The sequence below is a fragment of the Xenopus laevis genome, chromosome 3L (assembly GCF_017654675.1).
Source record: "Xenopus laevis strain J_2021 chromosome 3L, Xenopus_laevis_v10.1, whole genome shotgun sequence".
Classification (NCBI taxonomy): Eukaryota; Metazoa; Chordata; class Amphibia; order Anura; family Pipidae; genus Xenopus; species Xenopus laevis.
This window is the reverse complement of record NC_054375.1, coordinates 43,937,268-43,955,500: the sequence shown is the minus strand read 5'-3', so window position 1 is coordinate 43,955,500 and position 18,233 is coordinate 43,937,268. Positions and strand designations below refer to the sequence as shown.

The 18,233-nt window shown below is 39.0% G+C and overlaps 1 protein-coding gene across 1 annotated transcript in view; it reads left to right on the top strand.

Annotated features, from left to right (window-relative positions):
* pdlim4.L (PDZ and LIM domain 4 L homeolog) overlaps nucleotides 1-18,007 on the top strand; it is a 97,231-nt gene extending 79,224 nt beyond the window's left edge. The window contains 4 exon segments of the mRNA NM_001193409.1: nucleotides 6,854-7,044; nucleotides 8,710-8,867; nucleotides 15,040-15,160; nucleotides 16,917-18,007. Coding sequence (NP_001180338.1) covers nucleotides 6,854-7,044; nucleotides 8,710-8,867; nucleotides 15,040-15,160; nucleotides 16,917-17,121 — 675 coding nt within the window. The 3' untranslated portion in view covers nucleotides 17,122-18,007.
* The last annotated feature ends 226 nt before the right edge of the window (nucleotides 18,008-18,233 follow it).

The window sequence follows — 18,233 nt, the reverse complement described above, 5'->3', positions numbered from 1 at the left end:
TGGAATGAAAAGTATGGGAATTGCCAGTTTACTTCCCAGTACCCAAAACCAGGGCCTATGGTATTCCAGCAGGATCAATGTGAATAAAACAACTGCAGTTATTCATTGGGGTATTTCCAGTGTATTACTCACTGTCTGGCCAAGCAGAGTCCCCTAGCAACCAGACAGCAGATCACATTTACTGGTCAGCTGGCTGCTATAGGATACAAGCAAACAAAATACTTATTGCACTGACTCATATTAGAATACTTTGAAAGTTGAACAAAGTGACTTACTTAGGTTATGTTGGCTAAACAGGGAGACTGCCCAACCCCAAGTTTATTTTGTTTCTCAACAAACCAGACCACCCCTGTTGATGATATTTGTGAGAAAGCAAACTTACGGAAGGGGACAAGTTATTGTTCATGCAGAAAATGCAAAAAGCGAGAGAAAGCTTCAAGCCCAACTCAATGACACAGTACGGCCCATAAATCTAATCTGAACTACTTAACTGGATGGATACCACTAGGTGCTATGCAGTTTGTTTCCTGGGGTTTTGTTCACATATAGATTTTCAAGCTCAAAGAGCTATTTGCTTTGGACAAGTGCACATAATACTTTTAATATATAGTGCCCTTCATAAAACAATAAATTAGTTAGGGATGCACCGAATCCGCTATTTTAGGATACGACTGAATCCAAAATCCTTTGTGAAAGATTTGGCTGAATACTGAAAGAATCCAAACCCTACTTTGCTTGTGTACATTAGGGAAACAAAGGGGAAAGAGGACCACAAGAGCAGCACACAGTTAAAAAAAAAACACTTGTTTGTGTGATGAATAGTGATGGGCAAATGTATTTGCTAAGGGATAGATTTACTGCGAATTTCCAGGATTTCACAGATGGCAAATGGTTTTGCGAAAGTGCTACTAAATTCGCCGTGGCAAATTCACTGTGACTAAAAAAAATTTCACGTGTCAAAATTGTTGCACCCCAAAATTATTCATACGCCCGTTGACTTTAAGCATTTGGAGGAAAGAGCGGCACATGTAAAAAATTGTCACTCATGTCTAAATTGTCGCGCGTCAAAATAATCTTGATGCCCATTGACTTCAACGTGCTTCGTGAATTTTTCAGAGTTTCGCGAATTTTTTTGGAGTTTCGCTAATTTCTAGGCAAGGCGAAACAGTACAGTTTCGTCCATCACTAGTGATGAAAAGTCACATGATTTTTTTGATTTAGCCAGGCACTTAGATTCGGCCGAATCCAACCGAATTCAAATATTGCTGAAAAAGGGCAAATCTTGGCTGAATCTCGAACCGAATCCTGGATTTGGTGCATCCCTAATATTGGGTGAAGGACAGTTACTGTATATAAATCTCAATATCTCCTTGTTTGTTTGCTATTGTGTTTTCTTCTGCTGACCTCCAACCTTGCCTCACTGGAAAATACCTTTATGGAGATCCTGCTGTTAGTAAAGAACAAGAGGGACATGGGAGGCCCATTCATCAAAGTCGAATTTATCTCATTATGTTCCGTAAAATAAAAATTTTTACACCCTTATCAACAAATTATATATGTGCAGGAAACATCTGAAAAAATCATGAAAAAAACGAATCGTATGAATTTTCCACCTGAAAAGTCCACTTTTTTTTGCCCAAAAACCACAAAACCTTTGGATTACTGCACAAAACCCAGAGCAGATCAAGATATCTTCGGGACTTCTCCCATAAATATATATGTAACCTCAGAAGGTCTGAGATGCCGGATTTTTGGGTTCTGACTTTTTCCATCCTATAGTTATAATGAATCCCGAAAAATTTGTATTTTTTTTTTTTTATAAAAATTTGGATTTTATAGTAAAAAAAAACCAAAATTATCGGGTTTTTGGCATTCAAAGTTTAACAAATAACCCCCTTAGTGTTATCAAGCTGAATGACATCCTAACAAGACTGTAGGTACCTACACTTACAGGAAATCCTTGACTTTGCACATAAAGCTTTAATCCTATGTTTAGTGGCCTCCTGAGAAGAGCAGACAGTGACAGGGCTGGTTGCAACATGTGTTGTACATTGGAACAAGAGTGACAGGAGAGGAAAAGGAGAGCGGCAAGCCAGGAAGGGTAAGGAAAAGGCCCCAGCTACTGGAAACAATGATTAAGTGAACTTGTGGAAGTTGTCTTGTTGGTGATTACATGGAAAGACTGAATCAAAGAAACTGAATAGGGTTTCTGTACTCAACACAAAACCACCCCCTCACACTTGGATTCATCTGAACCAGATCCAAGTTAGGAGTGCTGAACAGGAAGTAAAGTCATAATTCAATGAAGCTGAGAGGTGAGATATGGAATTTAGTGTCGTTTCCATGTATTAACTTCATTAACAAGTTGGAAAGGGCCCAGCCAGTATCCTGCACAGAACAAGCTTCACTAAAAAATACTGTACATTTAATTAATTTGTTGGCATTTCTGTACTGTAGTAGCTGACAAATAGATCAGCTGACAGTACCGAGGAATACTGCATGTTTTCCTGCTTAAAACACATTATTATTGGTTTAAATAATTGCATGAAATTATAGCAAATACATAGCGTCCCGGTGCCCAGTATCCATTTTCCTTCGCATGTAACGATCAGGTAATGTTAATATCAATGGACCGTTAAACAGCATTAGGATAGACAAAAGGGATAATTGACTAATATAGTGTAGTATTTTTTGATACTCCTTCTCCTTCATCTTTAAAGTTGTTACCATCACCTTTTATCCAACCAGTGTGATTTATAGGTGGGTACTTACAAACGTTTAAGATTTTTATGGGCCTTCAGGTATAGTGCTGGCCTTCACAGACAGTCTCCTCTTTCCCCTCCAATGTTCCAAATGCTCTATAGGAATGCGCTTAGAATAGTGTAAAATCCTCTTTAATAATAAAATATATATTAAAAGATTGCACTCACATTTCCACAATGTTTAAGCGTACATATCAGAGTCCCTGTAGTGCCACAATCCGGACTTTTCACAATGCGGTCTGTTGTTTTTTCGCCGGCGTCCTGTTGTAGCGCGTAGTGATATCGCAGCCAGACGCGTTTCGTCTTACGACTTTCTCAAGCCGTATGTCGTAAGACATTAAAAGCAGCATACAAAAATACATGTGACATGTCGGGACTCGTGTCCCTTTCTCAAACATGATATTGATCTGCTTTTGATTTGTATGTGGTTCACCCTTGGCAAGGGTTTGACACGTGCACCCAGTGGAGTGCTGCGCATATATATATATATATATATATATATATATATATATATATACACACATATATATATACATATATATTTCACTGGATCGTTGCGTGCCACAACTTTTTTCATATATATATATATATATATATATATATATATATATATATATATATATATATATAATACACAAAAGCCATGAATACCTTGTAAATGATATCCTTATAAACGTTGAATTATGATGTCATAAGTTATAAACGGTGAGTTCTGATGTCATTTCTGTCACATTACTTGTATTATAATAAATAAAGTACCCCCAGTTGCAAAATATGAGGATATTAGAAGTTACCTAGGTTTCCATGACCTGTATATAGTCATGAAATCCCTCGGTAACTTCTAATATACTTATATTTAACAAGAGGGGGTACTTTATTCACTATATAATATAATTCTTATAGAGGGACCCACACTCCAGATTCTTGTGTGGAAAAAACTCTATTTATTCATCACTTGTGCATCCAACGTTGATGGATCCTTGATAAAGGCCCCAATGTGAACCGAAACATTGGATGCACAAGTGATGAATAAATAAAATAGTTTTTTCAACATAAGAATCTGGAGTGCAGGTCCCTCTATAAGAATTATACAATTTCCATTGACCCACAAACGAATATTGGAGTTAGAGTGCGGGTACCCTCTGGACTCCAAATATAAGCCATGACATCACAAAGCACCGTTTATAAGGATATAATTTACAGGACATTCATGGCTCTTGTGTATTATATACTGTATATACTGTATACCTATGGGGAAAGCATACATCTACTTGCCTGAAGATACATTAGCATTAAAAGTGGATAAGGCCATATTCACAGTTTCTATACGTGTTATGGCAAAAATGATTATCTGTAAATTAATTATTATTATCTGTAAAGAAAAATAAACTTTTGTGAAATAGGACCCTCTTTCAGGTTATTTGCCCAACAGATCACTGATACTGAGAGACTGGATTAACAAAACATTCACGTGAAATGAAAATAAATCCAGGCAACAGAACAAACCTTGAGTGGAAACAAATAATCAACATGATTGTTTATAGCATCCATTTCCTCTATAGCAGAGCAGATAAAAGTTTTGATATTAAATATGAACGGAGTCCAGGAAGCGCCTGCAAAAAGCAATAAATAACTCAGAGAACACAGATTTACAGTACAGTGTTAGCCATCCTAGAGAAGTTATCTGAACCTGGGCCCGACAGCAGGAATAGGTTGTACGGCAGCCAATAAAGGAAATATTAAAATACCTGTCTGAGTCAAGTAAATGTACTTTCCCCTAGTAGTCCTATGGCTGATACATATAAGGGAAAAGTAGATGGAGATATATTTTTGTTCCACCCGAAGATATAAAACATGACTTTTAACAATGTATTTTTATATTTAGCAGCTTTATACTTTACTGAGAAATGACAGAATCCAGATGTATTATTATAACTCCTGTTTCCAGTCCACTTGTGCTGATGCCTTAGGCAAAACCGTGAAGAACCCCAACCCAGAACTTTAACCCCAACCCAGAACTTTAACCCCAACCATTACTCTCACTTTCACCAGAATAGGATAAGAACAGCCCATAACTACTACAGGTCTTCTGCTTTGTTTGCATCTTAATTTTTGAACAGACTGATGGTAAACAACAAGAAAGTTCAACCTGAAATGGCACAGGCCTCGTCTAAAAGATGTCCGGCATTTGCATAATAAATAACAAGGATGAGAATAAGCTGGGGTGATGCCATTCCACATTCGTTGCCCATAGAAATCAATCAGCAATTGGATCTCAACAGTCCCTTACAAGTTAGAAAAATCTGATCTGGTTGTTATGGGCAATATCACCGATGATGTTTTTCTCCACAGGTTTACCCCTTAGTTTGTCATATGTAAATGTGTTGCTGTAGTTTTTTCCATGGCATACAGGCAACAATGTTTAAGCCATTACTGTGCATCTGCTCCCGGAGGAAAACCATTTTCAGTATTTACAGCACAGCAATAACATTCCCAGAAGGAAATTACCATTTATAGCCAAGACAGGGAAACACAGTATGGAAATAATGTCTGTGTCAGAGTGGAAATTTATTGTCAGTACCCTCTGTTAGAACCAGGCCCAGTCACGTCAGCCTTTAATCATATAGGGGCTGGGAAACTAAAGACATTTAATGGATGACACAACTGAATTTTCACTACATAGCAGCAACTTTTTCTAATTTCTTTTAACTGTAGCCTGTTAAGGGAAGGGGCAGACTCGGGGAGATTTAGTCGCCTGGCAACTAATCGCCTCTTCTGCAGGGCGACAATCTCCCCGAACCAGTGGCGGAACTACCGGGGGAGCAGGGGGTGCGTCACGCACCAGGGCCCGCCCCCCTCTAGTTACGGCACTGCCCCAAACTGCCTTCTTCCTGCCTTCCACCTGCTTGAATGAGAAAATGCCAGCACAATGCACTCGCGGTGCTTCAATTTCCGAAATCGCCCGAAGTTTAAAGAATCGCATTCAAGATTGTGTTTGGTAAAAAATTAGGAATCAACATGGCTTTATAAAGGGCAGATCATGTCAGACAAATTGCTTTTCTTTTTTATTGTAGGGGACCTTTCACCCTAAGAAATAATTCCAAATGATTTCCTATGGTGTTTATGAAGAAAAATAAAGTTCACACTATAAAAATGGTCTTGTATCCTTTAGTATTGGAATTACACAATCATAACAAGCAGACAGGGGCCATTTTGTGGACATTGTTATTAAGCTAAAGTTTTGCATCATGTCAAATGTTATGTGCCAGGATGGGGCACTTGTTACCCATGCACTGGTTTATACCATTAGATGGTGAGGAGGGAGGGGGTATGTAGAGTGCAGTGGCATCTAGAAAGTGCTGAATGGAGAAAGAAAGTAATTGACTTAGGCATAGAGGTGGGACAGGAAATATATGGTCGAGAGTTGAAATACCTTTATAATAGTTATGGATGTGTTGATAAAAAACTGAATTTTGGTTTCATGTTTAATTTGAAAAGGACTTTTAGTATACAGCCTTTTACTTCTGGGCGACAGGTTCTCTTTAAAGGATAATTCAACCCCAATGTTAAAAAACCCTACCCTACATAGACCACCCTCCCTCCTCCCCCCAGGCAAATGCCCCTAACGTTTTACTTACCCCTCGGTGCAGATTCCAGCATCGGAGTTCACAGGCGCCATCTTCATCTGCTTCGGTAATCTTTGGAATGAGACCAGCGCTTTTCGTGAGTTTCGCCACATGCACAGTTGCCGCTAAACAGAAAATTGCTCCAACTGCGCATGCGCCGCCACGCCGGTCTCATTCCAAAGATTTCCGAAGAGAAGAAGCCGACTGTGAACTCCGATGCCTGAATTTGCACCGAGGGGTTAGTAAAACGTTAGGGGCATTTGCCCGGGGAAACACTTAGACTGAATGACAGTCTGACAGCGGTAGATGGAATGAGAGATATAGAACAAATGTAAAGAATTAAAAAAAAAACAATAATTAAAAGATCAGTTGCAAATGGTCTCATAACTCAGCTGTCCTACATCATACTAAAACTTAATTGTAAGGTGAACAACTCCTGTAATATAGTTTTTTTTTTTTTTTAAGGATATCTTTCCTACAGAAATCCCTCAGACTCGGAGATCAGCACCAGTATCTCCCCGGGGGAGCCCAAGCGACATCCGACAAATACCACATCAACAATACAACAACCCTTCCAAGCTCTACACAAACAACAACAATATAGAATCAAACTTGACATCACATATGGCAAGAATCAATCTCTCTTCCCCACAAAGGTAAGAACATTAATCATCTGTCCTTCTGAAGAAATACTTCTTTTCAATGATGCATTACCTCTAAGGGATTCTTATGGCAAATATCCTGTAACTGATGTTATATACTACAGTATATAATGCCAGCAGGTTATCCCTTGCTTTTCAGTAATAATGTTGTGTAATGAGAAACTCCATTATAAAGCAAGGGCGTGCTACATGAAACTATAGAAATGATTTTCTACTAATGCAGTGGTATTAGCAGACCTAGTAAAATCCTTTTCAATGTTTTACATTAGAATTATTCTACTTGGATTTAATGCAGAGTAGGTTAACACTTCCATATTTTCCTAAGCATTTCCCAGATTTATACACCAGGCTTGGGTGAATAGGGGACCTGATGGGATTTACAAGGCACGGTTGAGTGTGATCAAAAATCACCCAGAAAACATGGATGCTTTTATGTCTGATCATTTACTTAAATGTTTTTAATTGTTTCATGCTGACTAAAATCTAAATATACGGATACATCATGTCTTTCCTTGGTGAATAAGCCATTCCAGTGTGTTATACTGAACAGTTAAGTGAATGTAAATCTGTTCTAAAAGGGTCCGAGATGGAAGATGGATCTCTCCCAAGGCACAGGAAAACAAGAGAATTCTCTATTAGAGCTGTAACAAGGAATCTACAGAATGTTTAGACTGAACAGATTTAAGCACAGCTGTTCTATTCCAACTTGAATAAATAGATCATCAGTAATGGAGTCAGATTTGCAGATAAGGGATACTAGAGTTCATGAGGTGTGTCTAGTGCAGACCGTTATTAAGCATGTAGGATTGTTTCTCTTTTAATATATTAAAATATATTTAAAACACATAGAAAAAGAAATAAAGCAAGACACTGAAATATCTCATTCTCTGCATGTTACAGAAATGGAGATGTATATTACCCCTGTTTAGTATAAATTGTAGCCTGTTACAGAAATGTATCCGATCCTCTTCGAGTATATAAACATAACAGAGGCAAGTTTTGCTTTCCTTTAATAAAGGAGAACTTTCGCTATTAGGGATGCACCAAATCCTCTATTTGGGATTTGCACAAATTGGCAAATCCTTCATGAAAGATTTGCCAAAAATACCAAACTGAATCCGAATCCTATTATACTAATTGGGGCCGGGAAAGTGATAAAAAAATGTTTTACTTCCTTGTTTTGTGACGAAAAGTCATGTGATTTCCCATCCTGCCCCTAATTTATATATGCAAATTAGGATTTGGTTGGGCCGGGCATGAGGATTCCGTTGGATCCTAATCCTGCTGAAAAAGGCCCGAATCCTTATTCGAATCCTGGATTCTGTGCATCCCTAGTTGCTATTATAAAAATAAACTAAACCAGGGGTGCCAACACTTTCATGATAATGGGCAGGGTTTCTTAAATTAAGAAAAATCAATTTCTCATTTTCCAAATCCTTTTAAAATCTGAATGTCAACTAAAGTAGAATTGTATGTGGACAATGTTGTATCTACTGGTAGATTGCTGTCTACTTTAGGGCACCCTTGCTGAACTGGGGGATGGAGAGACATATAGTGGAGCCTCTGGAAATTCATAGTTTTTCCAGGTTCTGAAATTTAAAAAAAAAAAAAAAAAGTTTTTTATGTGGTTGTATTAATCTGGTTTGTTATTTTAATTAGTGTTGACCCATTGAGATCAGTCCCAAAAAGCAAGAATGGGATAGATACGGAGTCAGACGTGTACAAGATGCTTCAGGATTATGTAGAGCCTGTGTCACGACCCAAGCAGTCCGGATCCTTCAAGTACTTGCAGGACATGCTGGAAGCTGGAGAGAATGGTATGTACAGTGCAGTGATTTCCATCTATGTGCACCAGCACTACTTGTTTTCAGTGAGACATAAACCACTGGAACAGCAGTGTAAACTAACAAGAGCTCATTTCCTATAGGCACTGGTGCAAGTGATAATCGGCACAACAATTGCCCCCCCCCCCAGAGTCCATACACTAAGGACTTGCGGCAGTACCCACATAAAATGCTCGTAAACTAAAGGGAGACCTATACTAATGTCTTCCCCTATGCTGGCTAATGTAATACATAGGACTTAAATACATCAACTCCAAGCAACCATATCATCTGGGATGGAAACAGCACAGGGATAGAGAAGTTTGGCCTGCTCAGAGTACACTGTCTGTACTATCCCCTGCAGTCTGTCTGTGTGTATTCACTGCATTGCTTTGTGCGGTCACACAGCCTGTACTACTAAATAGAGAAACGCAAAGAAACCGAATACAGGAAAACACAACAACAGAGCATACACAACAACACTGGTTGTGATATCTCTATATATTAAAAAAATAGTTCTCATAAATGTCAATGAATTGGCTTGTACAGATTCTTTTGAAAAACTATGCAGACCGTAGTAAAGGTTTGAACAATCTATCTATTAAACACGGGGATACCAGTGTAATGTTTAGGGCTAGTGGTTGATATCCGATTCTCTGCTGGGTTATTGGTGAACCATCTGAATTCTGATTCACTTACAATAACTTTATATTATCACTATACTATACAAAGGGGCTGTGTAAAATACGCTTTTATTCAGGCAGGCGTTGAAGAAAAAAAAGCTTATCAGCATTAAAACACAAGCCTCTTGCAGCTTTCAAATTAAATAGAACAGTACTTGCAGCTAACAGATATGGCAACAAAAAGGCTCAATGATCTAACTAGTTGGCAGCGATAAAAACGATCTGATGCTGAAGTATTTGTTTTGAGGGTAGAGTTTTCCTTTAAGGTGATTTCATGATACATGTAGTACTCAAATATATATGTAGGGAACCAATATAAATCATTGTGAGTGTGTTGAATGAAATGGGTGATAAGTGGCATTAATATTAGCCATGTATTTTTTTAAAGAAATGTCATTATTATGGGATTATGCCGCGGTAGCACATTCTCTGAGGAGTGGGCTTGTGTGCGTGAGTGCCGGCTGTTAGTGGCGGTTTATGTTTCTAGTTTATTGTATAGCATGTGAACAATGCCTTTAATCCTACTGTTCCTATCTAGTTTCAGCATTAGTGGAATTCCTCTTTTACATTTTCAGACTTTACAGAGATTCTTTTCTAGTCCTTCTTCACAGAACTGATTAACTCTTCAAGTTGCCTGGCTCATTGACAGGCTCCATAAATAAGTGTAAACATGTACAGATGGCAGATTTCCCAGCAAGCCTCTCACCTGAAAGCCATGTGTAGTCTCAGTGCAGAGCCTAGCAGGGACATCACAGATGCACTACAGGTTTATGGTACTTTTCATTGTAAGACAAAGGTCCGTCAGCCCTTAGCAACCGAGCCGCAGTTATGAAATACACATATGGTTGCCATGGGTTATTGGACTGGGGCAAAGTTTTACTGGTGTATTAACCCCTTACAGTATTCCTTAGCATTCTTTGTGTGCAAGATTCAAATTGACAGCATATATGTTCCATATCTGTTTTCAAATGAATCAGAAATCTCTAATTACTGCTGGCTTTTATCGGTGGAAAGTTCATCTTTTACAGACCTGCCCCTACATCATGGAGACCAATGTTGTTTCCTAGCATGAGCTAGCCACTGACAGTGTGTGCGATCCTTGTGTTGAGCTGAATAATATGTCTATAAATGCTCCCTTTGGGTCTAGCCCTAACATTACTCACCTGCTACTATAGCACAAGCTTCTCAAAGGGCCCTAAAAGGCAGACAAGGATGCTGATTAAAGCAGGGAGCAGAGATTTTTGGGAAAATTGCAGAAACCGGGAAGAGAATCAGGACCAGAGACAGCCTGGACTAAGAAGCTGAAACAATCTAATGTCGACAAGGGAGAGACTATTGCAGAACTTGTAGAAGACAAACCAGTCCATAACTAGGCCATGGGTCAGAAAGTGGGAGCAATGTTTTGACAGAGACAATATATAAGGGCTCATTTACTAAATAATACAATGAAGGAGCACAAAGGCCAACTTTGACCTTCACTATGACAATTCCATGGCCCTGTGAGAAGGACTAATTTATTTCAAAACAGCTAACAAGCAATCCAATGGCAGCTACTAATAGTTTAAAGCCTTGTGGCCTATGATAGGAGTTACATGGACACTCACTAGGAGCACTTATTTCCCTGAAACTTTTTCTGTTTTGAAGTCAAATTTATTCTTCTTCCAGCCTTAGTAGCTCCAAAAGCACTATGGGTCACTTCCAATTGATTGTCAGACATATTTAGCCATAACCTGCAAGCATGGCCATTCCTTATGCAAATACCTTTCCATAGGCCATGCTGGTCATTGTGGGGCATGTAATTATTACTCAGTAATGCATTTGCTGATTGCTCTGGCAGGTGGATATTGCTTACTAGCATAGCCTATAAAAGGATGCATGCCAGTGTTTGCACCCGCATGCAAATAAAATTTTATTTCAGCCGCTTAGTAGCAAATACAGTAATTGAACACTCAGATTCAAACAGACAGACATCTGAATTGTCCTTGATGATACGACACAACATTTGCAAAACAAAGGCCTAACAGTTTATAACTGGGGATTTTCCTAAGGAAAAGGAATCAAAATGTGCTCATGGTTTCCTGTGAAGTCCTATTCTCAATAATAAGGCGTCCCGGAGAACACACCCAAGGCCACTTTCCTCCTCATTTACAGCTCGTTCCTGTTTATATTACAGATTTAAGGCTTAAGCAGATAAAAAATATACCAACCTGTATAACTAGCAATCAACAGCTCATCTACATCCATCGTAAAATCATTTATAGGTTTCTGGTATTATATTTATAGAGAACAATGAATGGTGCCTGTGTTGGGGAAGAGCTCGAGGCATATACCTGCTATAATCTATTATTAGGCTGATAGGATTCCTAATTGGCAAAGCAGCAGAAGCCTAAATTGCAGCCTGTAAGCAAGTATATTATTTAACTTAAACACATGTCATGGTGTATAAAATAAACATTTACAATAGTGTTTCCTTTCCCTCTTAGCCTTTGACTGTGCCTTAACATTTATTAAAAGGATACTTTCATCATGTTCTATTTTTTGCATCTCCGTGCGTAATTATGTTTGTTATGGGAATATTTTTTTGAGGAATGTAAGATTGATATTACTTTGGAGGGGTGACATCATGGTTTTTTTTGAGTATAAAACACCAGGGGATGAGGATCAACCAGAGGAGAAACCCTGTATTTGTTCAATTCCCAGCTCTGCCGTCTGGAGATGCTTTTATAGAGTTGAAGATAGAGATAAAACAAACTATAAACAGATAAACCAATTCCATTGTATATTTACCTAATTTTATTAAATGCATCTACCCAAAATATTTAACTCACATAAAGAGGTTAATAAATATTTGTTACAAAACAAATGATATTTTGCAATCTGTACTGCATCGATGACTATAAAGTGATTACTGTGTAGTGAGTATGTAGGAGCTGTGACCAGGAGGCAGAGCCCATGGTAAAATACTGGAGTTTCATCTTTCAAGGACCCATCGTTGACCACATTTGTCTTACGCCCATGGCAGTGCAGACAAAAGCTATAGGGGTGTACACTGACCTCTTTCCGTATCTTTGGTCCACACCAGTTTGGGTTTAGTTACCTTTAATCCTTATACAGTTATAGAACATCACTTACATCATCATTTGCAACACTGACCTTTTTGTTATATAAATGATAGTTACAGACCGGGGGTCCCCAACCTTTTACGCATGAGCTACACCCATATGTAAAAAGAGTTGGGGAGCAACACAAGCATGGAGGTGCCATATAATGGCTGTGATTTTGTATTTGGTAGCTCCTGTGTGAACTGGCTACAGGAGGCTCTGTTTGGCAGTACACCTGGTTTTTATGCAACAAAAAAAAAATTCCCTCCAAGCCAGGAATTTAAAAATAAGCTCCTCCTTTGAGGCCACTGGGAGCAACATCCAAGGTGTTGGTGAGCAACATGTTGCTCATCAATCACTGTATGGGGATCACTGTTATAGACACCGAGTTGCTTATATCCAAATGTTAAAAAAAAAAGGTGGGGGATTCTGGGAGCTGTAGTTCCTGGCAGCTGCAGAGACACATGTTGAAAGCCAATGACCTAAGGGCAAGGGCACACTGGGCGATTCGGGGAGATTTAGTCGCCTGGCCTCGAACACCTTCCCTCACTCTGCGCATGGCTAAAATGAAAAATCGCCGGCGCTGATCAAACGCTGTAATTCGTTTTCCGAAGTTGCCCGAAGTTGAGGAAACTCCGGGCGACTCTGGAAAATGAATCGCCGTGTGTGATTAGCACCGTTGATTTTTCATTTTAGCCAGGCGCAGAGTGAGGGAAGGCGTTCGAGGCCAGGCGACAATCTCCCGAATCGCCCAGTGTGCCCTTACCCTAAGAAGGATTTTGATCTCCAGTGATCTCCACCTGCCCACCTTGACTGTTCTAACACTTTTAATTATTCACTAATTTGCAGTTTAATAAATAAATACTATGTATGTCAGATCCAATCAGATGTCTTTCTGTTTACCCATAAAACAGCTGTGTGTTGAGTGAGTTCTCACGTTATTGTGTACAATACAATTCCCTTTGTTTATTGGATTTGTTAAGGTACCATATAATCCGACCCAGCCTGTTATTTACGTGCCAGCCACACATGCCATCGCCTTTAACTTTCAGGGTAGCATAAAGCATCTGCATAGTTCAACAATAACATGAAGCAGAATAAAGAGGTGCAGGGTTACACCAATTCACATGAAAAATAAGATCAAGCTTTCTCTAAATAGTCTTGTGTTACCATTTGTACCTTGGAAGGTAAGTGACAATTCATTGCAATGTTCTGTAGGGAGTAATGCAATAAATGGTGCAATGTTTGCCACTAGTTTGGTAACTCACAGCAGTCAACATTAAAGGGGACCCGTCACCCAAAAAAATTATTCAAATTCCTATTTTATCACATTAGTCAAGCAAAATGAACTTTAATTACACTATATCAATTATTTGAATCTTGCTTCCTTCAGTCTGGGATATCAAAATTATAGCAAACAGGCAGCAGCCATTTTGTAGACACTGTTATTAAGACAAGCCTTGTATCATCTCAGAATCTTGTTTGTGCACCAGAATGGGAGACCCGATGTCCATCCCCATGCCCTGGCTACACAATTAAATGGTTAAGAGAACGGGGGAATGTGGGGAGAGCAGTGACATCTAGAAAGTGCTGAATGGAAAGTGAAAGTAATTGTCTGCCCCGCCTCTATGCCACGGGCATAGAGGAGTGCCGACAATATTTGATTGACAGCTGAGATTTTTAAATGAGCTTACAACAGCTATGAATGCTTTATTAAAAAATAGAAATTGGATTTCATGTTTAATTTGAAAAGGACTTTTATTATACAGATTTTTGTGTCTGGGCGACAGGTCCACTTTAACTGGTCAGTTGTTTTAAAGCAACTATTGGTTGCTATGGGTTACTAGACCCAGGAAAACTATGCATGTTTATTGTATTACACCTTACACCAGTGGTTGTCAGAGTTTATTCATTAGAGGTTGACATGGAATAAGGTGTGCATTCTCATCCCCGTGAGTTATTATCTCCAGTAAATGAATGCTTTGTAAAGGTATATAGTATATATTTTCTCATGTTGGTGGCTGCTGGGAATCTTGGCATTAGAGAAGAGCTTCACAAAGGAGGAGCAGTTGAGCCCTTGGCTGACATTCTGTTAATTAAAAGAGGGCCCCCCAAGTTTACACATCACAGCTCAGCGCCCCTGTTGGTCTTTCCCAAACCAAGGTCCTGCTCTCTGGTTTTGGGTTACTGAAAGTAACAGGCCCGGCTTTGTGATCTAATAGGCAAGACTTCCAGTTTTCTGTCATGTCGCCTGTAAATCTTCCTCTCCCAGAGCCACCAATGTGTCAGTGATGGAGGTTACGAGCCATGATTTAATCAGCATCAGCCAGCGCGCGAGTGTTTTGAGCAACATTCACACTATACAACCCTTTTTTTTGGCAGGTGAAAAGCCGGAAAGGCCGCCCAGCTCCAGAAACATAAAATCACCAGTGTCTAAACTGAGCAGCCCATTGCCTGGCCTGCAGATGCTCCCTCAGTGCACCAGATGTGGGAATGGGATTGTGTAAGTAACCGTCTGGCTCACAGGCCAATACATTCTCCACTTACACATTCAAATATTATCTTGTGCTCTTGTGTCAGGGTAATACAATCTCAGAATACGTTATATGACATAGTTGGAAACCCCCTCTGGGTCTTTTTTTTAAAATAACATTGTCGTTGATGCAGAAGAAGGAAGCAAAAAAATTGGGGGTTTTTATGCAGTATCTGGAAATGGATTTGGCCTTCTAACAGTGTAAAGTTGGGCCATTTTGTGTTGGACGGGACCTGTAGATTCACTCTGTGGCCCTTAAAGGCTAAACTGTGCCCACTGGCTGTGTCACCAAGTGGGAAATAAATGGATAAGTGCAGAGTATCCCAGAAAAGAAAGTTTAGGGCATTTAGGGTTTTTAATAAGGGTATGGTAAATCTGTCATTAGGGGAGATGGGATTGTTTACATTGCAAAAAAAAGGCACGTACGATTTCCTTCGAATATAAAAAAACTTTGAAAATTGCTCTGGAAGTTCCCCATAGACTAACATAGCACTTCGGCAGGTTTAAGTTGGGGAAGTATTGAAGTCGAAGTTTTTTTAAAGAGACAGTACTTCGATTATCGAATGGTCTAATAGTCAAACGATTTTTACTTCGAGTCGAAGTAAATTCTAAGTCGTAGTATCCTATTCGATGGTCGGAGTATTCAAAAAATTACTTCGAATTTCGAATTTTTTAACTTTGAAAATTCCCTCGAATTTGCTTCGACCCTTGATCAATCTGCCCCTATGCGTTATATATGGCCATGGCCAGGCTCAGGTTTGTAGGAAGGCCCCTGTTTGGGTAGCAAGTGGTTGGGAGAAGGTTGGTGTTGGCAGAGGGGTGCAAGTGGGAGAGGGCCTGGGGGTTACAATAGAACAAGGGTCTCCAATCTTTATCACCAATCTTTATTTGTAAAGTGAATATATTATGGGTTGCAGCACAGGTGTATTTTTATAAGAGGTAATGTAATAGATTTAGAATGGAATTCATTAATGGCCAGTGTGTATGAGTAAAGTAGAATGGAGGGTTTATGTGTAGATCATACTGTAGGAAGGGGCTGTATATTCAGGGAATATATAGAGCAGGTGGGCAGCCAGTAAACAGTATGGTGAATAGAATGCTGACACAGAATAGACATCAGAAGCACAAGTATCTCTATTATACATATGTGTATATTGCCATAACTCCAGGGGCAGATTATCAAGGGTCCAATAGTGATTTTGAATTTTCAAGTGTCAAAATTCACACATTCTAATTTTAATCCCCTATTCGAATGTAAATTAGAATGTGAGATTTATCAGACCTCGACCATGGAACCAGTCCTAATTCGATTATTCGCCCCCTAAAACCTGGCGAGTTCATGTACAAGTCAATGGCAGAGGTCCATTGAGCCATTTGGAGATGTTAATAACCTTGGTTTTTCGTACCAATCAAATACGATTTGAATTTTCAGGTCGGAACCATTCGATCGAATACTAGCCATTCAAATGTTTTCTTAAATAACCTCCCAGTAGAATTGTGAGTATATTCGAATTAAAAAAAATCCACATGAATTGGAAATTCGACCTTTAATAAATGTCACATTGGGAGACAAATCCTGGTCCAGCTCAGAACACTTTATCCTGATCACAGTTTGTTTACAGACTTATAAATTATATGATTTCATGCGTGTGCTTTCTAAATGAGCATCTGTTGTGGGTTACTTGCTGATAGAAAGTGTGTTTGTTTGTTTCTCCTCTGCTGACAGTGGCACAATAGTAAAGGCTCGAGACAAGCTCTACCACCCAGAATGCTTTATGTGCGACGATTGTGGCTTAAACCTGAAGCAAAGGGGATATTTCTTCATTGAAGAGCAGTTATACTGCGAAACTCACGCCAAGGAGAGAGTCAAGCCGCCCGAAGGATACGATGTTGTTGCTGTATATCCCAACGCCAAGGTGGAACTGGTCTAACCAATCACAATATCATTAATCCATGGATAAGTCTGTGCTGTTGCATTGCTTAAAGGGCCACCAAATCTAAAATACTAATTGAGCCCATAAGGAGAAACTCATGTTGCATCTTACACAAAGAATATGTAAAAGTCCTATTCCTTTCCAAGATATGTGACATTAAATATACCCTTGCTCACTCATGTAGGACAAGACTGTGTTTTAAAGATATTCAGCAGGAAGTGCTTAGATTAATTCTTTCCCCCAACATCATTAAATAGGTTGCGTTTTAATAAGCTACTCAAGTGTATATATATATATATATATATATATATATATATATATATATATATATACCCTTAGCTGTTCTCCTTAAGAAATTGAAATCTGCAATTTAGTGTTCCTTAAAAATAATAATATTTCCGTATTTATATGTACCAAGACCCCCGCTTGCATTCATTCCTCCCCGTCAGCTTATACAACGGCTATACTCACTAATATGATTTGTTTGGTGTCTGTCGTATAGAGAAATAGCAATAAAGGGCAAATCCACTCAGGTATGAAGGTTGTGTGCTTGAGTTTATTACAAGGCCACTGACACAATCTCCCCTATCCCTGCATAGTGGGGCATTCCAGCTCCTTATTTCAACCAACCCAGTCTCATATGTTGCACAGTCACATTACCGAGGCTTTACAATATGTGTTTGAGCTTAAAAAACCATTTACATGAAATTGTAACATGATTAACATTTATTGTCCATCTGTTTTATTTGTACTTTTTGCACATGTCTTGGTTTAACCCAAGAGGTTACAACGTCAGTCTGGCACCAAGCAATATCTTCTGTAAATAATAAGGTTCTTTTAACTTCTGCTGCAATAAAAACACCATTTCTTTTTAGTAAGCCGAGGTTTGTGGTGTTTGTTCCTTTTATTGTATCTCTCATGACCACAATTCATACTTGGGGTTTACGTTAAAGATGGGGGTACTTTAAAGATGGAGGCCTTAGTGGTACAGAGACTCAGTCTGAAGGGCAGTTGAGTTAGAATTGGGCACAATGTCTTTTACTCTCAATACAATGGGAAGACCATAATGAAGGTTAGTTTGGGGTGAATATGTATTTGTTGTTCAAGAT